At 41.7% G+C, this 27,473-nt stretch overlaps 1 protein-coding gene across 11 annotated transcripts in view; it reads left to right on the top strand.

Moving 5' to 3' along the window:
• The window catches only part of LOC105470561 (cadherin 26), a 67,825-nt gene that overhangs the window by 26,790 nt on the left and 13,562 nt on the right, over positions 1–27,473 (top strand). For 2 of the 11 annotated variants that reach the window (XM_011722659.2, XM_011722658.3), the window contains exons 4-13: positions 1,172–1,333; positions 12,369–12,516; positions 14,092–14,258; positions 14,473–14,601; positions 16,952–17,137; positions 18,404–18,663; positions 21,564–21,706; positions 23,423–23,662; positions 24,977–25,198; positions 25,771–25,901. In XM_011722659.2, the coding sequence (XP_011720961.2) occupies positions 1,172–1,333; positions 12,369–12,516; positions 14,092–14,258; positions 14,473–14,601; positions 16,952–17,137; positions 18,404–18,663; positions 21,564–21,706; positions 23,423–23,662; positions 24,977–25,198; positions 25,771–25,901 (1,788 nt within the window). Of the gene's footprint in view, positions 1–1,171; positions 1,334–12,368; positions 12,517–14,091; positions 14,259–14,472; positions 14,602–14,629; positions 17,138–18,403; positions 18,664–21,563; positions 21,707–23,371; positions 23,663–24,976; positions 25,199–25,770; positions 25,902–27,473 lie in introns of those variants that run through there. The other 9 variants (XM_011722660.3, XM_011722663.2, XM_071079092.1 and 6 more) reach the window with 9 other exon arrangements.

The raw sequence follows: 27,473 nt of genomic DNA, 5'->3' as shown, positions 1-27,473 counted from the left end.
ATAAAATTAAATAAATAAATAAATAAATAAATAAATAGGGACACTGTCCTAAAAATTTTGCCCTTCTGGAGACTTTTTAAAAGTGGAAAGTTCTGGCCACATGGAACCCACATTCCCACATGACAACAATTAGGTGGGGCTTGAGTTACTCCGAATACCACAGTTTCCACCACTCCCTATTTCCTCCCTCTTGCTGAGGGCAAGCACCGCCTTGAAAAAGTCACATGGTATTGGAATGGTAGAATCTTTCCACCAGGCCCATGTTGTTTATTTCCGCTACCTTCCTGGTACCAATGGCCCTTCGAATTATGTACTGATTAAGCTCTGACATTCTGTGACATTCTGTGATTCTTAGAAAAAGGAAACAGTACATGCCTACTGTTAAAAAACAAATATAAAGAGTACAGAAAGTTTTCAAGTCTCAGTGGTTAAAAGTATATACTCCTAAGAGTCAGGGGGAGGGAGTGGGTTCATATTCCTACTGCACCACGTCCTTGCTGGGTAAGTTAGAGATTTTTTTTTTTTTTTTTTTTTAAGGTTAGAGATTCTTAATGTGTCTGTACAATGAGGTCGATGATATTGCCTACATTTCAGAGATGTTTTAAAGATTAAATAGGTTAAGGCAAGCAAGGCATATTGTAGGCCCACTCATTCTAAACTCTTTCTAAATGTTAGTTGTGTGATCACTACTTCTCTTTCCTTCAAGGGATAATCAATATTAAATAAATTGGTATGTGTGGTTCCAGATATCTCTTTACAGATTTTCTGATGTGAATCTGCGTCAAAGAAATGAGATCACACTTGGTGTGTTGTTCTGCTTGCCTTTCTTGTTGAGCGATGTGTCCTGCTCATCTTTCCGTCTTTCTATGGCAGTGTAAATACATCTTTGAAGGCTACAGAGTATCCCATGCTATGTGAAGGAAATATCACTATATTATTTTTTTCATGTCGATGAACATTTATGCTATTTCCAAATTGTCACTATTACAGACCAAACTGCAGCCAACAGTTCAACACCATTGCTCCTGCATCTCTGCCCATCTGTTTATTTCTTTGGCAGATGTGCCATTGCTGGGTATAATTTCTTAAAGATGCCATTGATTCTTAGCCTTGATACTTGACTATCATAGTGGCTTATTCTCATCCTCCTTTTCATTTTTCCTCCTTCTAGCTGTTCAATAATATGTCTGATAACATGTCGCTAATGTATCTACTCAGTGGACCTGGTGTGGATGAATATCCAGAGATTGGTTTGTTTTCTCTTGAAGATCATGAGAACGGAAGGATATATGTTCACCGCCCTGTTGATCGAGAAACAACACCGTCTTTCACGGTATCTAAAATTTGATATATTCTAAGCTTGGATTTGAAAGCTCTTGCAAGACTGTTGTATTTGGTAAGCATTATTTAAGCTGACTATGTGCCAGGTTCCGGGAGACTGAGAAATTATGCCTTGTGACAAGCTTTACGAGTATGCCTGAGACTTTTGTAATCTTCTTTTGGAGTTGTGGGCTTTGGCTTTGTAATGATTTCTGCAATTGATGTGAGCTGCTGTAAGTCTTTATTCTAATGACCAGTGTCCTAGCATGATCGGGATATCTGAAAGCACTTGGGGATAGGGTCACAGAATGTTTATAAAATGGGCTTATTTATTTATTTATTTATTTATTTATTTTTGAGATGGAGTCTTGCTCTGTCACTCAGGCTGGAGTGCAGTGGTGCGATCTTGGCTCACTGCAAGCTCCGCCTCCTCCTCGGTTCATGCCATTCTCCTGCCTCAGCCTCCGGAGTAGTTGGGACTACTGGCGCCCGCCACCACGCCCAGCTAATTTTTTGTATTTTTAGTAGAGACGGGATTTCACTATGTTAGCCAGGATGGTCTCAATCTCCTGACCTTGTGATCCCCCCACCTTGGCCTCCCAAAGTGCTGGGATTACATGCGTGAGCCACCGCGCCTGGCCTAATTTATTTTTTTATGAGTGACTTCTGAAATATGGAGACAAGCCATAACAGACCCAGTGGGTGGCCCAATAACTGGTGCATGAGCAATTGCATACCTGTTGACGATGTCTTATTGTGAGTGCAGGTTTTCTTTACAATTTCATCACCGCAACACTGTGGTTTACTATGAAGTTGAAATGCAGGTTCTAAACTAGGAAAAGAAATCATAAAGAAAAAAGCCCTGAACCATGCATCACGTTACCCATCTAACATAATAGGGAGCCCTTAGGTAGTCAAATGTGTTCTATTTTCACTTCAGTGGACTGGAGCTGTTGGGAACTGGGCTTGGTTCTCAGGCCTGCTTGGCTGTACATTTGTTCATTAACTTTTTCAGGGTGGAAAGATGTTGACTAACATTCAAGAAAAGTAATATATGAAGCTTTTCTCCAGTGATCTCAATGTACTGATATACACAATAAAAGATAAACCCTTAACTCACTAATAGGCTCTGACTCTCTAATTTTTAAATAGGTGAAAATTCTCCTAAAACTCCAATGAACATGCAAAGATGACTCTCTAGGTCTTCCTTATCCATATGAATGCATGCCTCCCTTCTGTGTAGACTTCGCAGTGTCTGTTAAAAAGAAGGAGTAGAGAGTAGTCACAAGGAGACACTGAGATAGCACTTCTCAATCTTTAACGAGCAAACAGATCACTTAGGGATCTTGGTAGAAATGCAGATTCTGTTTTAGTAGGTCAGGGTGAAGCCTGAGAGCCTGCATGTCTAGCAAGCTCCAGGTGATGCTCATGCTGCTGTCCTCGGGCTTCCATACATTGAGTAGGGAGGACGTAGTGATGGTCATAATCTGTGCAAGGATGGAGCCACACATTCAGTGCTCACTTGTTGTTGTTGCTTGTTTGCTTTTAATATTTTATTTTTTCCTTTCCTTTTATTATTATTATTATTTTTAACTTTCATTTTAAGTTCATGTACAGGTTTGTTATATAGGTAAACGTGTATAATGAGGGTTTGGTGTACAGATTATTTCATCATCCAGGTATTAAGCCTAGTACCCACTAGTTAGTTTTCCTGATCCTCTCCCTCTTCCCACCCTTCACCCTCTGAGAGATTCCAGTGTCCGTTCCCAGTGTCCCTCCATGTGTTCTCATCATTTAACTCCTATTTATAAGTGAGAACATGCAGTATTGGTTTTCTGTTCCTGTGTTAGTTTGCTAAGGATAATGGCCTCCAGCTCCATCCATGTTCCTGCAAAGGACACAGTCTCATTCTTTTTTATGGCTGCATAGTATTCCATGGCATGTATGTACCATATTTTCTTTATCCATTCTACCATTGATAGGCATTTGGGTTGATTTCATGTCTTTGCTACTGTGAATCCTGCTGCAGTGAACATACTCATGCGTATGTCTTTATGGTAGAATGATTTATATTCCTTTGGGTATATACCCAGTAATAGGATTACTGGGTTGAATAATATTTCTGTTTTTAGCTCTTTGAGGAATCACCACACTGTCTTCCACAATGGTTGAAGTAATTTACACTCCCACCAAGAGTATATACATGCTCCTTTTGTTTTTTTTGTCTGCAACCTCACCAGCATCTGTTGTTTTTTGACTTTTTAATAATGGCCATTCTGACTGGTGTGAGATGGTATCTCATTATGGTTTTGTGGTTTTAATTTTCATTTCTCTAATAATCAGTGATGTTGAGCTTTTTTTCATAAGCTTACTGGCCACAAGTATATCTTCTTTTGAAAAGTGTCTGTTTATGTCTTTTGTCCACTTTTTAATGGGTTTTTTTTCTTGTAATTTTGTTTAAGTTCCTTATAGATGCCAGATATTCGATCTTTTTCAGATGCAAAAGAAACTATCAACAGAGTAAACAGATAACCTACAGAATGGGAGAACATTTTTGCGAACGATGCTTTTAACATTTTAAATGATGTATTAAGGGTTGGCATTCATAATGTCTAATATGGGACTTTGTGTCTAAAAGCTGATAATGCTAAAGCCAAATATCTAAGAGCATTTCCTGAAACTCAAAGTTGAGTTGGAAATGCTTGGCACATCACAGATAGATCCCAGGGACCATTTAGAGCAAACAGTGACAGTGTGGGGTGGGGGGAAACACATGGCATCCCCGAGTTCTGTTATGTCAGGTTTCCAGGGCCCTATGCTTGGAGCTCCCTGGCTAGGCCAAATCCCTGTTCTGATTCCCCAAACATTGACCACAGTTGTCTTTTAATATTGATTTATGTACTTATTTGATCCGTGGCCCTCTCATTTAACTACGAACTTCCACAGGGAAAGATACAAGGTGGAGATTCTGAGGCATGTCCCAACCTTGCCCGTCACTCTCCATTTCATGACCCTGTTTTATTTTCTCCTCAACACCACTCATCACCTGAAATGTGAACTTCGTGTTTAATTCTCTGTTGATAGTTGATCTCCTCCATTAGAATGCTGGTCCATTAGAATGCAGAGAGACTCTGCCTTATTCTTGACTTTGGGGAAAGTCTGCCATTGCCCCAGGGTCAAGATCAGGGCTCCTCACATAATAGATTCTCCCTTAATCATGTTAGATGAAGGAGTAAATGAATGAGCGAGCACAGTAAAATGTAGCCTTGGCCTTGCTGGGTGTTGTGAGTTGAACTGTGCCTCCCAAAAAGAGATGTTCAAGTCCTACCCACACCTGTGACCTTATTTGGATATAGGGTCTTTATAGGTGTAATCAAGTTAAAATGAGGTCATACTGGATTAGGGTGGGCTATAACCCAGTGACCAGTATCTTTAGAACAAGAGGGAATCTTTGACACAGAGACAGATGCAGAGGAGAATGCCAGGTGAAGGTGGAGGCAGAGATTAGAGTGATGCCAAGGAATATCGAGGCTTGCTAGCAACCACCTGAAGCCAAGAGAGGCAGGGAATAGTCTCTCCCTCAGAGCTTCCAGAAGAACCAACCCTGCTGACTCCTCCATTTCAACTCTAGCCTCCAGAAGTGTAAGAGAATAAGTTTCTAGTGTAAGCCATGGAGTCTCTGGTATTTTGTTACAACAGCCACAGGAAACTAACAGCCAGGGGCTTACACACTATTTAGGAGCATATGAAATGGTCCAATGAGAAGGATTACCAACCAGGAAGGGTGGTATAAGCCATGTCCTATAAATGAGGACATATCCTAAACACTACACAAATTGAGCATCCTAGCTTAACCATCTGCTCCTGTGAGAGAATGATTATTATTGGCTTTGGCAGTCCATCAAGATAGTACATTATTAAAAATCAAGTAAGCCTAATGTAGCAGCAAAAAGACATTCCAGCAGCACTTCTTTACTCTTGAGCATCCTGATAGGGTCTCTAAAACCAACCAAAAGCAAAATTGTGCTCAGGGAGTGTGTGGGGGAGGCCAACTTTTTATTAACTCCATGCGTCTACAAGAAAGCAGTAACACTAGTTGAGAATTACTGTAAGATTTAAGACAGACACAGCAACAGGAAAAGTTTTAATTTTTTTCTGTGTATGGACCTTATCTATTTATATCAAAATATGCTCATTTTTGTAGAATACAAAGCTACCCCCAAAGCCATCCTTTTATATTTCTCAGAATAATTATGTGTTAATTTTTATCACCACACAGTCTAACCTATGCATTCACGATTTGGTATTGTGCATTTGGTCCTGAAGGTGTTTCCATGTGCTCATTTGTGTGTAAGGCCATAGATCTTGTGCCTGTAATTTCAAATAGGCATATGGTGATGCATCCAGTTAACGCACTATGGTTTGTTTATCCAAAGGTATAAATCTTGAGGCTATAACAAAAGGCTGGAAACACTTTCCAAGTGCAGACAATGTCCATGACATTTCTTTTCACCATTGTAATCCGAAATCCTAGAAATTCTTAGCATCTTGCCAAAGAATAAACAGCACTCGTGTTTCTCAGGCATCCTATGGAACTAAAGGTCTCATATGTAGCTTTAGGATAATAAATGAAATATAAAATAATAAACATGAAACACACAAGTGGTTCTTTTTTTAAATGGAAGGAGTACGGTTGGCACGGTTTTACAGCCAGAAGTCAGGGTGATTAAGGAGCAAAGAGTTGCCAGCACAGTCATAAATTATGGAGGAGAATGTAGAGATGGTGTGTGAGAAAGCCAATTTATTTGCACAAAAATTTAAAAATGTATGCTAGAGTCCTTGAAGTCCCTGAAGCGGACTAGCTCAGTAGTAGAAGCCCTGAAGGCTCCCTCAGTCCTACTGTGGAGGAGGAGGAGCGCTGACCTGCGCTAGACGTGGGGGCTGCTGTTCTAGGATACCTGGTGGGACCGCGGTGATGGAGTTGAGGAGTGAGCCACAAGTCTGCAGGGAAAGGGGGCTCAAGCAGCCACGCGAAACAAAACAGAGGGAAAGACCTTTAGGCCCCTGAGGAAGGGATGGAGACAGCGTTGCCTAAAGCTTTCAAGGCCCTGAGAGGCCCCCTGGGAGGGCCACTGACTCTGGGCACTGAGTAGCCTGTAGAGTGAAATGGGGAAGAATCGGCAGAAGGTGCAGTCTTGATCCCTGACTGGACTTGGATCTGGGCTACTCTACTTCCAAGCTGAAGGTGAAATAGTCACTTAGTCTCTCCATGGTGCAGAGCTAGACAGCAAGGGTGTCTTCCTCCAGGGCTTCCGCGAGGATGAAGGGAGACCATCTACGTGAAGGGCTGGTGTTGGTGAGTCCACCCTGGGCCTGGCTGAAGCTGGCGGCCACGCTTCTGCAATAAACCTTTTTACCCCAAGCAGGATACTGTACCTGGCGACCAGTTGGTCCTGGAGAATCCAGTGGTCTCGATGCAGAACAGGCACCTGCCTGGACCACCCTCGTGCCACGATTCATGCCTTTTCCCGCTCTCTTTTCTGTGACTCTGAACTCCTGCCTTTCCCCACAGCCTTTTCAGCCTTCAACAAACAAAAGCACCGTTTATACTAGAGCAATGAGAGATTCAGGAGTAAAAATATGTATATTTATTTAAAATACACCAGTTTGTATTTTATTATGGTTCATATTTATTACATTTTATTAAGATATATATTTATTTTGTAAGTAGGGACATCATGTTTTTCAAATTAATGGACTTCATTTTTTAGAGCAGTTTTAGATTGACAGAAGCACAGAATAGAAGGCACACAGTTCCCATCCTACCCTCCCCTCACCCCTCCCTTCAGATTCTCCTATTATGAACATTTTGCAATAGTGTGCTGCATTTGCTATAATTTATGTGCTACATTTGCTATAATTGTTGAGCCAGTATTTTACATTACTGTTAACCAAAACCCAGAGTTTACATTAGGGTTCATTCTTGGCATCTTACCTTTTATGGGTTTCGACAAATGTGTCCATCATGACAGTGTCATAGGGAATAGTTTCACTGCTCTAAAAATTCTCTGGGCTCTGCCCATTCCCTCCTCCCTACCCCCAGAACCCCTGGCAACCACTGGTCTTTTTATTGTCTCCTCACTTTTGCCTTTTCCAGAAGGTTATACAGTTGGAATCATACACTATGTAGCCTTTTCAGACTGGCTTCTTTCACTTGGCAATATCCATTTAAAGTTCCTCTATGCCTTTTTTTCATTGTATAATATTCTATTGTATGGATAGACACAGCTTATTTACCTATTCATCTACTGAGAAACGTCTTGGTAGCTTCCAGAGTTTGATAATCATGAATAAAGCTGCTATAAACGCGTGTGTGCAGGTTGTCGGGTGCACATACATATTCAACACATTTGGAAGGGTGATTGCTGGATTGTGTAGCAAGAGTACATTTAGTTTTGTAAGAAACTGCCAAACTTGTCTCCCAAAGTGGCTGTACCATTTTGCATTCTCACCAGCAATAAATGAGAGTTCCTATTCTTTATACTCACTTTTTATTTGTTTGTTTGTTTTGAGATGAAGTCTTGCTCTGTCGCCCAGGCTGGAGTGCAATGGCGCGATCTCGGCTCACTGCAACCTCTGCCTCCAGGGTTCAAGTGATTCTCCCACCTCAGCTGCCCAAGTAGTGGGATCACAGGCACCCACCATCATGCCCGGCTAATTTTTGTATCTTTGTAGAGATGGGGTTTCACCATGTTGGCCAGGCTGATCTTGAACTCCTGACCTCAGGTGGTCCCCCCACCTTGGCCTCCCAAAGTGCTGGGATTATAGTGTGAGCCACCACGCTCAACCTTATATTTACTTTTTACATATAAAATTAATAAGGCTTCTTATGAAATTTTATACAATATATGAAAAATCTCATTCCACCCACAACTTTCCCCTCTGGTCTAATTCCACAGAAGGAAAAAATAATTACAGAGGAATTACAACATTCATTCTTCACTTATTAGATTTGATATAAAGTTCTTAATAACTACTTTGACAATATAATGACCTGAGAACCCTTAACTGCCTTTATTCCTTCCAAATGTGTGTGTATTTTCCTTTTAAAAATTTATTTTAAAAACTTATGTACAGTAAAATTTGCATCTCTTGATGTATAGTTCTAAGAGTTTTGACAAACCCTCCTTCAACCCTTAACCCCTGGAAACCACTCATTTCTTTTCCTTCCCAATAAATTTACCTTGTTTCGAACATCATAGAGACAGAATCACACAATACATGGCTTTTTAAGTCTAGATTTTTTTCACTTTGCATAATGAATCTTATATTCATCCATGTTGTACGCATCAAGAGTTTGTTCTTTTTTTTTTTTTTTTTTTTTTTTTTTTTGAGATGGAGTCTTGTTCTGTCACCAGGCTGGAATGCAGTGGTGCGATCTTGGCTCACTGCAACCTCTGCCTCTCAGGTTCAAGCAATTCTCCTGCCTCAGCCTCCTGAGTAACTGGTACTACAGGCGCCCACCACCACACAAGGCTAATTTTTTGTGTTTTAGTAGAGATGGGGTTTCACCATGTTGGTCAGAATGGCCTCGATCTCCTGACCTTGTGATCTGCCCACCTGGGCCTCCCAAAGTGCTGGGATTACAGGTGTGAGCCACCGCACTGGCTGAGTTTGTTCTGTTTTATTGCTGAGTAGTATCTCACTTCTCAATTTATAAAACTAAGGGATGCTTGGATTCTTTTTGATTTTAGTGATGATTAAAGCTGCTATGCACTTTTTTTTTTTGAGATGGAGTTTCACTCTTGTTGCCCAGGCTGGAGTGCAATGGTGTGATCTCGGCTCACTGCACCCTCGGCCTCCTGGGTTCAAGTGATTCTCCTGCCTTAGTCTCCCAAGTAGCTGGGATTACAGGCACCCACCACCACACCTGGCTAATTTTTATATTTTTAGTAGAGACTGGGTTTCACCGTGTTGGCCAGGCTAGTCTTGAACTCCTGACCTCAGGTGATGCACCTGCCTCAGCCTCTCAAAGTGCTGGGATTACAGGTGTGAGCCACTGTACCCAGCCCACATGTGGTTTTTATGTGAATGTCAGTTTTCATTTATTGTAGGTAGATACCTAGGAGTGGCTTAGATGGATTGCGTAAGTGTATGTTTAATTTGATAAGCAGTTCCCGAACGATTTCTCAGAATAACTGAATAATTTTGTATTCTCATTAGAAATGTATAAGAATTCTGATTGCTCTGAATCTTTGGCTGAACTTGGTATTGTCAGGTTTTTTTCAGTTTAACTGTTCTAAAAGGTGTGTAATGATAGCTCATTGCAGTTTTAATGTGGATTTCCCTAGTGAAAAATGATGACTTGTTTAACATCTGCATCTCTTTTTTTGGAGAAGTGTGTTCAAACCCTTTGCCCATTTAAAAATTGTATTGTTTATTGTCTTTTTTTTTTTTTTTTTTTTTGAGACGAGTTTCTTTCTTGTCTCCTGGGCTGGAGTGCAGTGGTGCAATCTCAGCTCACTGCAACCTCCACCTCCTGGGTTCAAGTAATTATCCTGCCTCAGTCTCCCGAGTAGCTGGGATTACAGGTGCCTGCCACCATGCCTGGCTAATTTTTGTATTTTTTTTAGTAGAGACTGGGTTTTGCCATATTGGCCAGGCTGGACTTAAACTCCTGACCTCAGGTGATCCACCCAGCTTGGCCTCCCAAAGTGCTGGGTTTACAGGCCTGAGCCACCTGCCATGTATTGTTTGTTTTCTTATTGAGTTTTGAATACAAATCCTTTGTCAGCATATGAAATGCAAGTATTTTCTCTCAGGCAATTGTCTTTTCATTTTTGTCTTCTCATTCTTTTCCTTTGTCTTTTCATTCTTTTAACAACATTTCTGACCGAGCAAAAGTTATTACATTTTGATAAAATCCAATTCATCAATATTTTCTCTTCTGGATCATGTTTTTGGTGTTGTATCTAACACATTTAACACATTGTCATCAAGATTTCCTCCTTTTTTTTTTTTTTTAACTAAAAGTTTTATAGTTTTATTTTTTATGTGTAGGTCTGTGATCCATTTTGAGTTAATTTTTGTCTAAAGTGTGAGATATAGACCCAGGTTCATTTTTTTTTTTTTTCATATGGACATCTGATTGTTTCAGAATCATGTGTTGAAAAGGCTAGCCTTTGTACTATTCTCAAAAATCAATCAACCATACTTGTGTGGGCCTATTTCTAAACTCTATTCTGTTTCAGTGATGTATATATTTATCTTTTCATCAATACCGTACTCTCTGGATTACTGTATTTTTATAATAAATCTTGAAATTATATAGTGTGAGTCCGCTAACTTTGTGTTTCTTTTTCAAAATGATTTTGGGTATTCAAATTTCTTTGCCTTTCCATATAATTTTCAGATCAGCTTGTTGATATCTCTAAAATATTCTGCTAGTCTTTTGATTGGGATCATGCTGACTTTATAGGTCAATTTGGAAAGAACTGTCATCTTGGCAATACTGAGTCTTTCAGTCTGTAAACACAGTATATCTTTTCATTCATTTAGGTCTTCTTTGGTTTCTTTCATCAGTGTTATAACATTTTCACTAAATAGATCCTGTACATATTTTAGATTCGTAAATGGGGCTATTTTAAAATATTTATTTCTAAGTATTCATTTCTGGTTTATAGAAATGTAGTTGATTTTTGTAGATTAACTTTACATCTTGTGACGTTGCTGAAATTAATTTTCAAAAGTTGAATCAGCCTAAAATTCTCTGGATAAACCTCATTTGGTCATAATGTACTATCCTCTTAAGATATTTCTGGGTACTAGTTGTTAGTATTTTGTTGAGAACTTTTAACTCTAGATTCATGAGAGATATTGTTCTGTAGTTTTCCCTGTAATTTATAAAATTTACAAAATATAATCAGTTGAGAAGTTTTTCTACCTTTTATATTTTTTGGAAGAGGCTGTTGAATTGGTCTTTCTTCTTTCATATTTTGCTAGAATTTATCATTGAAGTCATCTGGGCCTGGGGTTTTTTGTTTTTACTTCTTGAAAGATTTTAAACTACAAATTTCACTTTAAAAATATATATAGGACTATTCAGGTTTTCTGTTTCTTCTTGAGAAAGTTTTGGTAGTTTTTCTTTATTAAGAATTTGGTCCTTTTCATTTAAGTTGCTGTGTTCGTTGGCATAAACTTAGTCATAATAGTCCTTATTATTCTTCTAATATATGTAGAATCTCTAGTGATATCCTTTGTTTCATTCTTGTTATTGATAATTATCCCCACTTCCTTATTTTCCCTCATCAGTCCTCTTAGAGGTTTGTTCATTTTATTGATCATTTCCAAGAATCGCTTTTGGTTACATGACTTTCTCTATTGTTTTGTTGTTTTCCATTTTATTGATATATGCTCTTATCTTTACTATTGCTTTCTGTTTGGGTTTATTATGATCTCTTTTTAAAACTTCTTAAGGCAGAAGCTTAAACAATTGATTTGAGACCTTTTGAAGTGAAAGACTACACATATACACATTTGACATGGACTGACTTATCTAAGTACAGAAGTGCAGAAGTACAGTGGCCATTTGAAAGCATAGTATGTCAGTAGCTGTGCTAGTTATTATAAATGTTCACTTTCCCCAAAATTTTTAAGTGTCTGCTCTCTGTGATGTTTCAGTAATATTCAATTAATATATTTATTTCTCATGACAATACTGATAGGTTGTAGAAACGGAGGCTCACCAGCAACCTGCATGTGTTTACCCAGTGGAGAGACTGAGATTTGAACCTGATAATAACTCATCATTTTTTTCCAAGCCAGAGCATTGGCTTGTTCTACACATTTGCTGAGCACCTAGTCTGTGCCAGTACTGTGTTTGGTCCCTGGGGTACGTGGTGAATGAGGGCAGTCTGATTCCTGCCCTTTGGAACTCTCAGTCTAGAGGAGGAGATAGATGTAAACCCATAATTAGAATAACAGTTATTTTATTAGAGTGTTATCAAATAAATTGTTCTGCAGGATTTTTACAGCTCTCTGCTTCCTAGGTTTATTTTGATGTTGTGGAGCGCTCAACAGGAAAAATTGTGGATAAATCCTTGATTTTCAACATTAGGATCAGTGATGTGAATGATCATGCACCCCAGTTTCCAGAGAAGGAATTTAACATCACTGTGCAAGAAAACCAAACTGCAGGTGTGTGCGGTTGGGGAGCTGCTGTGCTTCCTTCTGTCTCTGCTCTGTTCCTTTTCATTAATATTGATGAGGAGCTTGATCCTAGTCATCTTCAGGGAGAGTTTTTACTGTTCACATCTCAAAGGTCGCAGGACTTGGATCTGAGCGAAATGCTTTGAGGTCTGTAAGCCTCGTTTTGTATCGGCAATAAAATGATGTGGGAATTACATCAGTGGGAAGGGCTGATATGTAAATGCCATTCTAAAAATAAAGCCACATGCAGTGAGGGGAAAAGAGCTGGATGATGAGCTTCTGCATATCTCTGCAAATTTTTTGTCTGTAAAATGGCAACACGATCACATCTAAAGCCTCCTAGTTACAGATACTGTGCATTCTTAAACCCAACATATTCTTACTAGAATGTGGATTTATTTTAATAACAAAAACCATTTCTTTTGTATAATTATCTCTCTAAAAAATTCCAAGAAATGAAAAGACTGAAAAAGAAAGCATCTTTAATGCTACCCATGAGAAATAACAACCATTAAGGTTTTAGTTTGTATTCTTTCAGCATTTTTCTTTGCATTTTCTGTCTGTGTGTACACGTGCTGTATGTTAAAATTATATATGTATATACATTCACACATTTTTATATATAATTACAAATGTGTATTTGTATATACATACATTTTTTCATCTTTATCATAGTACGCATTGTATATGTGTATATAGTAAATATTTACACATATTTGATGTGCTTTTTCACATGTGCATATTTATAAATTTCCTCTCTAAAGGTGCAATTTTACTGTTTGTAACCTGATATTTTTCTAAAATACCCTGTTGTGTAATATTTTATGGATATGCCTTAAAGTATTTGACCGATCTCCTATTGTTGAACATTTATGTTTTTTGCCACTTTCTGTTATTTTTATAAAATATATTTCAATGATAAAATTTAAGCTAAATATGTGTCCCAATCAAGCATTGTTTACTTAGCATGAATTCAGAGATGCAGACTTGCTGATTCGCCCTGCACATACAACGTAAGCGTCCTCATTTGCTCACCTGCTTGCAATCCGTGAAGGTGCCTGGTGTGTTGTTGGTCTTTGATAACCATGTGCTTGAACATTTTGCTACGTTTCTTGGCCATTTCCGTGTTCTATCAGTTGCTTTTTCCTTTCTTTTCTTCATTTTTCTGTTAGCGTGTTTGTCATTTTTCTTGATTTTAACCTCTGCAGTCTATATTAAGAATATCTGCCTGCCATGTATGTTTCAAATATATTTTCCTGCTTTATCATTTTCTTTTAAATTTTGTCCATAGTTTTTTGCCAGAAATTTAAAAATGTAATCTGATCTGCCAGTTTTGTCTTGTAAGTCTTCTGCATTGGCAGTCATGATTAGAAAGTTCTTGATCTTATAGCTGATTAAATATTCATCCTTATCTTTTCTAGTATGTCCACAGTTTATTTTATATTTAAACATTTCACTCATTTTGGTGTATGCCCCAATGCCATTTAGCAAATAATTCATCCTCTTACTGGTTTGATAGGCTACCTTTATCCGATAGTAACAGTTTTTAAAAATTCTTTCTAGGTCAACCTATTTTTCAGATGTTAGCAGTCGATTTGGATGAAGAAAACACTCCAAATTCTCAAGTCCTTTACTTCCTCATTTCTCAAACACCATTACTGAAAGAAAGTGGTTTCCAGGTTGATCGCATTAGTGGAGAAATACGACTCTCCGGGTGCTTAGATTATGAGGTTATATGGATTTTATTATTTTTTAAAATGAAATGTGTGGCCCATCCTTGAGCCCCCAGGCTTAGATTCTACATTTGTAGTGGGGAACCCTCTGTGGCTAGATTTGCTATTGAAATTGCAAAACAGAATATGTCTTATAAAATATTAATATGTTTATTAATAGTTTCCTTTCCCATATTTGAGGGGCTTAACTTTCCTTTTCCTCCCCACATAGACTGCTCCTCAGTTTACACTGCTAATCAGAGCCAGGGACTGTGGAGAACCGTCACTGTCATCCACGGCCACCGTTCACATGGATGTGCAAGAAAACAACAACCGCAGGCCCATATTTACCCAGGAGAACGTGAGCCACCGGGGCCGCCCCGACGTCTAAGCCCCAAAACAAGTAGCCCCTGGGCCCTAGGCTCAGTTTTTCTTGGGGAGGGTGTTAGGCTGTTATCATATTGCTGTGAAGACATACCTGAGACTGGGTAATTTATAAAGAAAAGAGGTTTAATTGGCTCATGGTTCTATAGGCTTTACAGGAAGCCTGGTGCTGGCACCGACCAGCTTCTAGGGAGGCCTCAGGAAGTCTATGATCATGGCGGAAGGACAAGGGGGAGCAGGCATGTCGCTTGGTGACAGCAAAAGCATGCAAGATACAGGGTGTGGGTGGGCGAGAATGAGGAACGAGAGAGGTAAGAGGGCCCACACGCTTTTGAATGACCAGATCCCATGTGAACTCAGGGCCAGAGCTTCCTTATCACTAAGGGGATGGCCAGAGCTATTTACGAGGGATCTGCCCACATGATCCAAACACTTCCCACCAGGCCCCACCTCCAACACTGGGGATCACATTTCAACATGAGATTTGGGTGGGGACAAATCTCCAAACTATATCGGGGAGTCACCCAAGATATGTGCAATTCTCCAAAGTGACTTAAGCTGGAATCAAGAAGCCAAATCATATTGACATAGAAGCACTTCATAATGGTCACATGAGCTTACATTTTTGACTGCTGTATGCCAGAAACTGTGCTAAGAACTTTTACATGGATTTTTTTCGTTTTTGATTATTGAAACTACGACATGATTTCTGTTTTACAGATGAGAAAACTGAGCTCTAGGGGAAGACAGGGCATTCCTGTTTACTTGGAGTCAGGGGTTCCTATGCTCAGCCCAATTGACACTGGGCCAGATGATTATTTAGAGTGGGGGCTACTCTGTGTGCTGCGGGATATTCACCAGCATCCCTGGCCTCTGCCCAGTAGATGTCAGTAGCGCCCCTCAGCTGTGACAACCAAAAGTGTCACCAAACATTGCCAAATGTCCCTCGGGAGAAGAATCACCTTTGGGTAAGAAGTCTGCACCCAAGGTTTTCACACCACGTTCAGGATTCTAGAGAGAAGGTGAGCAGGTAGGCTTTGGCCTCACCCTCCTCATCTTACCTTATCCAAGTACAGAAGTAACTGCAGTGACCCTTTAAAAACGTTGTATGTCGGGTCCACATGGGATTTCCCAGGCTGCAAGCCTCCCAGCCTCTAAGAAAGTGTTGAAACCCACTGTGTAAGATGATTTGGGATAGATGCTTCACCTAAGGCATGTGAGATGGCTAAGAGATAAAATAAGAATCACTCACGATCTATTTCCAATATTTTATTTTTTACTATTCCATATGTATTTTTAAAAAAGTAAATATCCACCATATTTCCTTCTTTCTCCTGACTCTCTCAGTGAGCCCTTTCTTGACTACTGAGTTAAAACCCTTCCACTTCTTTCCTGGGACACACTCTAGCCCTTTTGTGCTTTCTTCTGCTTAGTAGTGTTCTACTTAATCAATTAGCTTTATTTATTTTATAAGTCCTCCTACACACACACACACACACACACTCAGCTCTCAGCTCCATCAAGGACAGAATTTTTGCCCGTCTTATTCACAGCATCTGAAATGGAATGTGGCACACAGAAGCTGTTGTTGAATAAATGATGCAAACAATTATTTTTTAAAAGGTGTCATTTAATTAGAAAAAAAAACCTGTATAAACCAAAGTGAAATGCTTGCAAACCAAAGCACCTCACCAGAAGTATATAATAACTACAAAATAATATTATGCTTGAACCTTGTTTCAAAATCTTTTCCTGGCTTGGTAAAAACCAATGCTCTAAAAATACGCTGGAAAAAAATATACCGTGTTATTTTGAAGTGCTTGTCTAGAAACATTGTCTCCAAAAATATTGAATAACAAGCTATTTCGAAGATCTACATGTGTTAGAAAAACGATCACATTAATCTGAATAACCGCAAGTGTCCTATTTTAGGGGAAGAGCTAGGATTTTTAGAGAGCATAAACTAGGATTGCGTATTGTTATTTTTAAAATTCTTAGAAAAAATAGGGCATTGAGTTGGATTTAAGAGTACTTTAAAAATTATTTAGCAAGTCACAGGTAGGAGGGGCAGATATTCCAACAGATGCACCTTCTGCTATAACAGGCAGGTTGCAAATCCCTTAGGGCAGGTTTAGCAGCATGAGGAATATCCAGGGTATTGTGCAGGTTCAGCAGCATGAGGAATATCCAGGACGTTGTGATGAGGAAATTTTCTTTCTCCTTCTCTCTCTCGCTCGCTCTCTGCGTCTCTCCCTTCTTCCTCTCTGCTTGCCTTTTCAATTGTGTTTTTGTCTCCATGATATGCACATGGTGATTGCCTCTTTCAGTATAAGATTCAGATTCCTGAAGGCCGAGTCAGCAAGGGCGTGGTGCGTCTCCTGGTTCAAGATCGAGATTCTCCATTTACATCAGCTTGGAGAGCAAAATTCAACATATTGCATGGCAACGAAGAAGGACATTTTGACATTTTGACTGACCCTGAGACCAACGAAGGGATATTAAATGTTATCAAGGTAACACCATACTAGTGATGTACCAACCAGGTGGTGGCAGACGCTGAGGCCTCTGCTGTAGGATCACTCAGAATGAACTAGGAGCTAACGCCCGTGGATGCTGGGTGCTGAGACCATTACGTACCATGTGTCACCAGGCAAGGAAGGTAGGGTTTCAGTGCCACTTCTGTGTATGGGCTGAGGACTCCTCCTACCAAAATAATATCAATAATAAAACTTATTCTGATATGACTTAATACTTCACCATTTAATTTTTTGTTGTTGTAGGCATAACATAATAGATTTACATAGGCCTTAAAATGATTATTCTTTTTCAGATGTGATTTAAAAAATGAAACTATTTTCTTCGACACTAAAAGTTCTTTCTTTTCATCTGAATTTTCAATGTTTAAGACTTTTAAAGTTTAAAACAAATGGGAGTGCATCTATGTGGCCCCTAAGAGTATGGAGAGCCTCTAGCACTGTGCCTAATGGAGAAGCTGGCCTGGAAGAAAGTATTAATATTACCTTCTCATTTACTGATTAGGAAACCAAAGCCCAGAGGGGTTAGGTCCTTTACACAAAGCCACACAGCTTGAATGGTGGAGTGGAGGATCCCACTGGGGTAGTCTGACCCCAGTGCCTCTAGTCTTCATTGCTCACAACCAGACCTAGAGTGACCAGGGCATGTAGTGCAGTGCAGTGCAGGTGAGTCACCTGGGCACAAGGCAGACCTGAGTCAGCAGGTCTGGCGCAGGGCCCAAGATTCGCCTGCCCATTTGACCAACGCCCAGGGGATGCTGATGGCCTGCGGACCATGCTATGAATAGCAAGGCTCTGTAGACGTTGCACCAGATACCTGGGGTTGAATTTTCAAAATATTCCCAGCCTTTTAATCCTTTTAAGTCAACTGACCACTTTGTACCCTGAATAACTATGATCATTAATATCTATATTTCCCCAAGTTCCCCTGATTTTTTTTGCAGCATGGTTGTCTCATTAATGTTTCATTAGGCTATGGTTTTTGTTGCATTTTTCATTACCCTCTGAAGGATGGTGGCTCTTTTCAACCAGCGGAGGAGGAGGGGAAAATAAAAGAGAAAAGAACTCCATAAATGATTTGAAAATGAGCTGAAGACTGTCTTTTGATCATTATCAAAGACAACATAAATAATAAATGAAATGCAAAAGCCACAAGCTCTGAGTTCACAATGATGACTCGGCGCTGGGCTTCCTCTGGCCAGAGGAGCAGCAGGTGCTAATGATATCCTCTCTCTGGGGTTCCAGCCTTTGGATTATGAGACTTGCCCAGCACGAAGCCTCGTCATTGCCGTGGAGAATGAGGAGAGGCTCTTCTACTGCGAGAGAGGAAAGCTTCAGCCACCAAGGAAGGCAGCAGCAAGCGCCACTGTGAGTGTGCAGGTGACAGACGCCAACGACCCACCAACCTTTCACCCCCAGAGCTTCATTGTCAGTAAAAAGGAGGGCACCGGGCCTGGGACCCTGTTGGGAACTTTTAATGCCACGGATCCAGACAGCCAGATAAGGTGAGAAGAGAGGGCCAGGAAGGGCGGTTAAGTAGAAATAGCCACATAACCAAGATGGCTCCTGTTAGAAAACCAACTCCTTGGACGTGTTCACGAGGTTGCCTCAGTCTCAGTGACGAAAATACAAGAAGCCACAGTGCATGACCACTGGCCTGGGTTAAATGTCGTCTTCCATCCATAGCTTTTTCTGACCCCACCAGGAGAACTCACTTGTTAGTTTTCCTTTGCATTTTCCATGTGTTCCTTTTGTATTCTTTCCTTTGTGTTAGAATAATTCATTATATTTTTCTATCTCCCCGCTCTGTACCAGAAGTTATAAACCAGCACCTCTCTTGCTTCTGGGCAACAAAAGTAAGATTTTGTTTGTTTGTTTTGGGTTTTTTTTTGTAAATTGTGGTAAAATATACATCAAACTTACCATTTTATCCATTTGTAAGGGTACGGGTCTTGGCATTAAGTGCGTTCACAACGTTGTGCAGCCATCACCTCCATCCATCTCCAGAACTCTTTTCATCTGGCAAAACAGAAGCTCTGTCTCTATTAACCACTCATTCCTCATTCCCCCTTCTCCAGCCCTGGCCCCCACCATTCGACATTTTGTCTCTCTGAATTTGACGACTCCAGGTCGTCAAAGTAGAGTCATATGATATTTGTCTTTAGGTGACTGACTTATTTCACTCTGTATAATGTCCTCAAAGTTCATGTATGTTTAGCGTGTATCGGAATGGCCTTCCTTTTTGATGCTGAGTAAGCATGTGTGGTATTGACACATTTTTGCTTATCCGCTCATCCATCGATGGGCACTTGGGTAGCATATGGCCTGAATCTCCTGATGTTCTTGAAGGAATGAAATAATTTGGCATTTTTGAGTCTGTGTTCCATGAGACCATGATCATGGGGACAGAATGGGATCATGAGTCATGCCCCTTCTCTCTCCAGGTCGAGCTCAGCAGTTGACCCCAGACTCCATTCCACCAGCTTCACTCATTTCTCATGCTTGCATGGCCCCTGTCCACACTTCAGTGTGAGATTCCTCCCCTTACAGCAACCCTTCTCAAATTATCTGTTGGGAAAGGCTAGATTTTTTTTTTTAATTTACAATTCATTATGTATTGATAAGTTTGCAAAATATAATGAAATTGAATTACTAGAAAAATTATCATGCACTGGGGGGCACAGCAATGCTGACAACTCTAAGAGCCTCTCAACACTTGCCCTTCATTTTTGCAGTTATCTCATTATGAGCAGCCAACCAACAGCTCACAGACCCCTTCTGGTGCACAATGGTGTACCTTGAGTTAGCATGGCTCTTAAGAAGTGACTGTCAAACTATAGTGTATATCAATCTCTGGGGGAATTTGTTAAAATGCAGATTGCTGGGCCCCATCCCTAGAATTTCTTTTCTTTTTTTGAGACAGTGTCTTTCTCTATCACCCAGGCTGGAGTGCAGTGGCATAATCTCGACTCACTTCAACCTCCACCTCCCAGGTTCTCGTGATTCTCCTGCCTCATTCTCCTGAATAGCTGGGACTACAGGCATGTGCTGCCATGTCTGGCTAATTTTTGTATTTTTAATAGAGACGGGGTTTCACCATGTTGGCCAGGCTGGTTTCCAACCCACCCCTAGAATTTGATTGAAAGATCTGGGGCCAGGACTGAGATTTGCATTTCTAAGAAGCTCCCAGGGATGCCCGTGATGCTGGTTGGGGCTCCCTTTGGCACCACCGATAGGAGCCTTTCCTAATTCGCTACTGTCTTCCTGTCTCTTGGGGATGGTTGGCTCATATGTAGGTCTCAGTAAATGTTTGGATTGTGCTGAAATCAAGAACTAAACAGTCCATCGTTATAGCCTCAGTATGGCTTTGTCCAGGAGGCAGGGCAAGTGTCTTTTGTGACAGGGCGGAGGCATGATCTGGGTGGGGTGCAGCTCTGGTTTCCTCTAGTTCTGCTTCATCTGCATTAGCTGAGGGAGCTGCCTTTCGGCCTGAGATAATCCACAGAGGAACTCTGAGTTTCTTCCCCTCGTTTGTAAACATTGCAAAATCACAGTGCTTCTAAGGAATTTCTGGAACTTTCCCTAAGAGGTGAAGCAGAGCACAAAAAGCTTCAATCCCTTTAAAAACTGTGACCCACCCAACATGAGAGAGGAATCCTTGCTGACCCTTTGAAAAGCATTTGCCCAGAGGATGAAGGAACAGCGTAAGGAGAAACTGCCCCTCTCCACACCTTTCTGGGACCTGTACTTTTTGTTGTTGTTGTTTGCCTGAGTCCAGGATGTTCCTGCTGTGGGGCCGCAGCAGGTAGCTGTGGTTGGCAACCTGGTAAGGTTGCAAAGGATGCCATACGATGGCTGACAGCTCTTAGGAATCCTGGAGGGTTTGGCATGGCCCACCCCTTAAAGCGGTGTCAGGTTCACAGAGGTGACGGGGATGTAGAAGACCACTTTGAGGAACAGGGTTACCCACCTGTGAACCGTTGGGGCTCTTCTGCAAAGGGAACACACCGGGGGTAAAGTCCTAGGCTTCTGTTGCAAGGGCAGTTTGGTTTTTCACACTAAGCTACCATCATCTACAGGCAACTGAAGATGGGTTCCTTTCCAGGATGAAACATTTCCCCAAGGCAGACAAAACCATGTTCAGTCCAACAAGGAGGGGGACAGTTGGTGTTCCGGTGAATGTCGATTCCACAGACTTAGGAGCGTCTTTAGGCTGTACTCCCCGCGCCTCCATTCCGTTTGTGAATTTAACACTCTCATAGTTTAATTTCTCTTAGAATTTCTCAAATTACTTGTGGTAGAAATAGTGTTTCTATGACATATTTTGTTTTTTTCATGTAACTTTTTACATCTTTTGATGTAAGTTTTTAATTTTAAAAATTGCCATCCGTTTTCCTTCTACAAGATATAAACGGGTTCATGACCCAGCAAACTGGGTCAGCGTAGATGAAAACTCCGGAGTGGTCACCACCGTGGAGCCAATTGACCGAGAATCCCCTCATGTCAATGACAGTTTTTATATAATCATCGTTCACGCTGTGGATGATGGTGAGTGTTTACCCAAAATTGAAAAATAAAATGCTCATTCTTGCTTCCTGCGGGAAAGTAATCCTGGTGAGAGTCTTTCAGCACAGCTGAGAAAAGGATAAAATAAACCTTGTTATCACTCTGCATCCATGCTGGTGATTATTTTTGGTAGTAATTCTCGAAATGGTAAACAAGGGACCAATACCATCGAAAGAGGGCAGTATTCATTCAGAGGAGACAATTAAATCAGCAAGGAGGCTGCAATCAAACCCAACATCTTTTTCATCTGTTCATGAGCTAACTCTTTAGCTCTTTGTCAAAGCCGATGGTGTGTGATATTTAGCACAGCTTCCCTGTGCTTGGGATGGCGTACGAGCTCAGGTAAATGGGACAGTAAGGGACACATTTGTCATCAACCAGGATGGGAGGTTTTATGAGCATGTTTCAGCACTTTTCTCTACGCTCTCCTAAGGCTGAATCTTTAAACACAGCAAAACAAAGTTGAAGAAATAAAAATGTTCAAATAACTTTAACACTGTATTTAAGAAAGTCTGTGAACTAAAACCCAAGCTCCAAGTGATATGTCGCTGTACGTTCCACTCTGTAATTAACTAGCGGAATGTTGGGGGCGGGGGCAATGGAGATAGGAAACACGGATTCCTAATCAGTATTAAGGGAGGAGAAAAAGTGGGGCCAGTGTTTCAGGGCTCCCTCATTCTGTTATGGATGATTTTATAATGGGTACTCTTTTTTTTTTCTGTTTATTTTTTGCTTTTCGTATTTCAAAAGCTTTTGGGGTACAAGTGGTTTTTGGTTACGTAGATGAATTATGCAGTGGTGAAGTCTAAGATTTTAGTGCACTGGTCACCTGAGTAGTGTACTTTGTATCCAGTGTGAGGTTTCTTATCCCTTGGCTCCCTCCTCCCCTGCTTCTGAGTCTCCAGAGTTCCTTATATCACTCGCTTAGCTCTCACTTACAAGTGAGAACATACAGTATTTGGTTTTCTATTCCTGAGTTATTCACTTAGAAGAATGGCATCCAGCTCTATCCAAGTTGCTGCAAAAAAACATTATTTCATTCTTTTTTATGGCTGAGTAGTATTCCATAGTATACATATGCCACATTGTCTTTATCCACTCATTGGTCAATGGGCACTTAGGTTGGCTCCATATATTTGCAGTTGTGAATTGATGATTGCCACTTTTTAAATTAGAAAAAGTCCTTTTAGATAATTGTAGATTCACTTGCAGTTTTAAGAAATAATCTAGTGGATCCTGTGTATCCTTTGCCAGTCTCCCCCAGGGGCAACACCTTGCAGGACTACAGTGTAATCTCGTAACCAGGACATCAACGCGGAGATGCAGCGCATTTGCCTCTCCTCAGGGACCCCCATGGGGCCCTTCTTTAGTCACACCCATTTTCCTCCACCCCACCCATCCTTAACGCCTGGCACCATTGATCGACCTTTTGTTTGTTTAATGATGCCACATTCTACCTTGTTCTACAAATGATTTGAGGTGGTAAGTGCTTTATTAGCTTACCTTACCCAGATATTCTGAATGTTCATAAAAGCAGGAAAATAGATCATCACATGCATGCCAGGAGAGTTATGATTTGAAAGGGAAACAGTTCTAGTATTTCAGGAATATTTGTTTTCTGAGAGACGGAGAGTGCTCCTTTTCCAGGGCTCTGTGTGCACGAGATAACCAACTCCTGAAACTTCCTCCCCGTACAAGGCTTCCCCCCGCAGACTGCTACAGGGACCCTAATGCTCTTCCTGTCTGACATCAATGACAACGCCCCGACTCTCCGGCCACATTCCCGCTACATGGAGGTCTGTGAGTCTGCCGTGCATCAGCCCCTCCACATCGAGGCAGAGGATCCGGACCTGGAGCCCTTCTCTGATCCATTTACATTTGAATTGGACAACACCCTGCGAAACGCAGAGGACACATGGAAGTTGGGGAAAAATTGGGGTGAGTTTTTGTACTGGTCACGGGCAAAGAGTGGAAAATGACAGACATCCAATTGAAACAGTTTTAGGCAAAAAAGGACTTTATTAGCTTAAAAAGCCAGAGAAGTCTGTTCTGGCAGAGCTGGCTCTAGGTGCTCAAAGGATATCCCTGGAAGCCACCTTCCCACACACGGTCTGCTTTTCTCTGGGTTCCTTCACTTTTAGGAACCTCTCCTCATCAGGGGGTAGGAGGCTGCTGGGAGTCCCTGAGACATATCCTAACATCTGGCAAGAAGGGTGTTTCCCAGGAAGCTCCAGGATTGATGTCACAGTTTGACCTGGGTCAGCTGCCCTGTCAATCACTGTAGGTGGGACTTAGGAGGGCAGACGTGCTGATTGACTGGTTCCCAGCCCACACCTGGACCTTGTTGGGATCTGGGCTCAGCCTCTCCTGATTCATACTGAGAATTTGGGAAGTGTGGGCTTCCCTAAAGAAACACTGGGGCACTGTTATCAGAAGATGAACCTGCTGAGCAGGTTAAAAGCAACTGGCACCCTCTGTCAACACTCTCCTCTGTGCCTCTAGCCATGGCATCTGTAGACTGTGGCACGGTTTCAGCTCAGACCTGGAGTGCATGGTAAAGAACTTCACCTTGCCCAAAGAGAGGTCTGGTCTTTGTCCTTGGGGTCTGGGTGATCTCTATTGGGATATCATGTCTGATGCCGGTGTCTCTTTACCTGGGTGTCTTGAGCTGAGCCAGACAGGGGCAATGTGATTTAGATTGGGGACTTCTAGTCACATAGTGTCAGTCGACTACCAGAGAGGTTGGAGACTGAGGCCACCCACCTGGGAGGCCCACCAGGTTGCCTGACCAAGCCCCAGGAGGACACTGGAGCCTGAGGCTCAGGTGAACGTCCCTGACTGCAGCATCCCATGTGTGCTGTCCCTCACTGATGCTGACCTGGCTTCTCAGGAGAGGATGATGAGAAGCTCTGACATTGGTGCTTTTCTGAACTCTGCCCTAGGTGCCTCTTTCCTTGTCTGATTTTCATCTGTATCTTTTCCTTGTAAAAAACGGCACCATCGCTGTAACAACTTTCAGTGTGTTCTGTGAGTCTTTCTAGAGAATTGTTGAACCTGAGGGTGGTCTTGGGAATCCATGAACTTGCAGTTGGTGTCAGAAGTGAAGGTGCCCTTGGGGACCCCTCCCTCTAACTCTGCAGTTGGCTTACGTTCATACAGAGCTTGGCCTGTGCAGGGCATTTAGTAAGCGTGCATTGAGCAGATGAGCAGATGAGTGAGTCGATGCATGCCATGTTCTTTTTCCCTTTGCAGGTAAGTCAGTTGAACTTTTAACCTTGAGAAGCCTGCCACGTGGTAATTACTTTGTGCCACTCTTCATTGGAGACAAACAGGGACTTTCCCAGAAGCAAACTGTCCATGTAAGGATCTGCCCCTGTGCCAGTGGGTTCACGTGTGTGGAGCATGCAGATGCAGGAGTGGGGCTTCTTGTGGGGGCCCTGTCCCCTGTCTGTGCAGCATTCGTGGCTCTGGCAGGTCAGTGATCTGTAGGGGTGTCCTGGGACTATGGCTCCTCTCCCCAGGCAATAGGCCAAGGGTATGGGGTTTGCTGGGGTAGGGGACAGCTGATAGCAGGATTGGTGGAATGGCTTTGAGAATGACTTCTGGGTGTACTCACGCTCCTAGATGCAGATCAGAGGTTGCCATGTTGGCCAGGCAAGATCCCTGGCCAGCAAAAGCAGCCTGTACTCACAATGGACTCCATCGGTAAACATAGTCAAGGAGTGGTCCTTTGTAATAACCATGGAGACAGCAACGTACAGATGTCCAGGCTCCTGGACTTGGCAAGGCTAATGAGAAAGCAGCTTTTCCAAGAAACAATACAATATTACCGGCCAGATAGTATTATTGATTAATTCAACAAACAGTACGTAGCATCTAGTTATATCCCGGAACTGTGCTAAACTTTAGAGCTACACAGATGACCAAGATGCAGTTTGACCTTGCCAGTTCATGACTGAGTTATAAATGAACAGAACAAGATCCTCATGAAACCTCTGATATGGGTGAGCTTGTCTAATCTGTTTTTCCCCTTTGTCTTATCACAGTGGCTCTGCTTTTCCTGTTGCGACGCTATTTTGTGCTTGAACCTAAGAGGCATGGATGCTCTATATCCAATGATGAAGGCCACCAAACACTGGTCATGTATAATGAGGAGAGCAAAGCCACTTCAGCCCAGGTAGTGGAATATCATGCTTTGTGTCTTATGGCAAGGAATTCAATAATACACAGACATATAGCATGTGTTTTTTCACCCACTGTACCACCTCTTAATTCTTCATTCTTACGCATGTTTCAGTAGCAAGTGGGAAAAAATTCTTGGAAAAACTAACTCAGATAAATGAATTTATTGTTTTAGATGAATGGTTCTCAACCATGAGCAATTTTGCTCCACAGGGGATATTCGTCAATGCCTGGAGACAGTTTTGATGGTCACAGTTAGGAGTGCTACTGGTGTCTGGTGGGTTGAGGTCAGAGATGCTGCTAAATATCCTACAACACACAAGACAGTCTCTACCACAGAGAATTATCTGCCCCAGTCCCCTAAGTGCTAAGTTTGAGAAACTGTGCTTAGGGAAAAAGTGATTTTTATTAGGTAGACGTTCCCTAAATGGGATTGTGTTAGGCTCACTGGTTAAATGAGTCTGAGCTGGCTTCTTGGCCATGGCTTTCCATAGATCATGGCAGAACCTGCTCTTCTACCATTGTCCGGCAGAGGCCAACCAGAAAGCTCACTGCCCTTGGAGGTATAAGGCCTGGGCTCTGTTTCTGCCTTCGCATCTCATTAGCTTCATCATTTAACCCTACATCCTCATCTGTGAACTGGGATGATAAAGTCAAATTCTCAGATAGGTTGTGGATCAAAGAGGATGTCTAACACATCCTCTCTGAAGGCACCTAACACATGAAGGCACCTAACACAAGGCAGAACCATATAAAGTAACTGGCCAATGGCCACTGGTTTTTCAAACCGGCTGCTTCTGAAATGGGCCCTACGTTATCTTAGTCACCCTTGCAGCAACTCTGGGCCGGGATTAGACAGACAAAGAGATGAAAGCATTGTGAGCTCTCCTGTTTGTCTTCATCTAGAATTAAGTGGTTGATTTAGAAAATGAACACAAATGTCAAAAGGAAACACACACAGAGGATTCGGTCACCCCATCTTACACCTCCACTGGTGGTTCTTTCCTGGAAGGGAGAGACTTGCTGAATGAAGTGAGACACTTTAGGGAAAAGATATTCCAATGAACTTTGATGTGATGCTCATGTAATTAGAGAGTTTCTCAAAAATATGTGATTGAAGAAGCTGGTGTTTGCCTGAGGCTCCCAGGGTTCTTTGCATTTTGTCTTCCCTGCAGTGTGAAGGAGGGAAGGGAGGTTAGGCTCCTCTGGCAGGTACGTGCCTGTGCACCCTCCTGTGAGCCCTTCCTGGGTAAGGAAACAGGAGCAAGGTCCAAACTCTCCAGATTGTGAAGTCCCCTGGAAGGAATCTCCCCATCCCAAATGTGAGAGCAGCAGCAAACTTGATTTGTTGTGTAATTTTAAGAAGAAAACCATCTGGGCAAACAGCAGTCTTTGTGTAACAGTAGAATTTCTTGCCTTGGACAGTTCCAGTGGCTCAGAGGCTCAACCATGAAGGGAAACAGAAATGGTTCCCAGGCCCAGGGGCTGTGCCTCAGTCTCCTCCTTGGCAGGAGAGCATGAAAGCTGCTGAGCTTGGAGGAGACTGGCAGGAATGTCGCACTTCCTG

The sequence above is a fragment of the Macaca nemestrina genome, chromosome 15 (assembly GCF_043159975.1).
Source record: "Macaca nemestrina isolate mMacNem1 chromosome 15, mMacNem.hap1, whole genome shotgun sequence".
NCBI lineage: Eukaryota > Metazoa > Chordata > Mammalia > Primates > Cercopithecidae > Macaca > Macaca nemestrina.
Note: the sequence above shows the minus strand (reverse complement) of the source record. Positions and strands in the feature narration are given on the sequence as shown.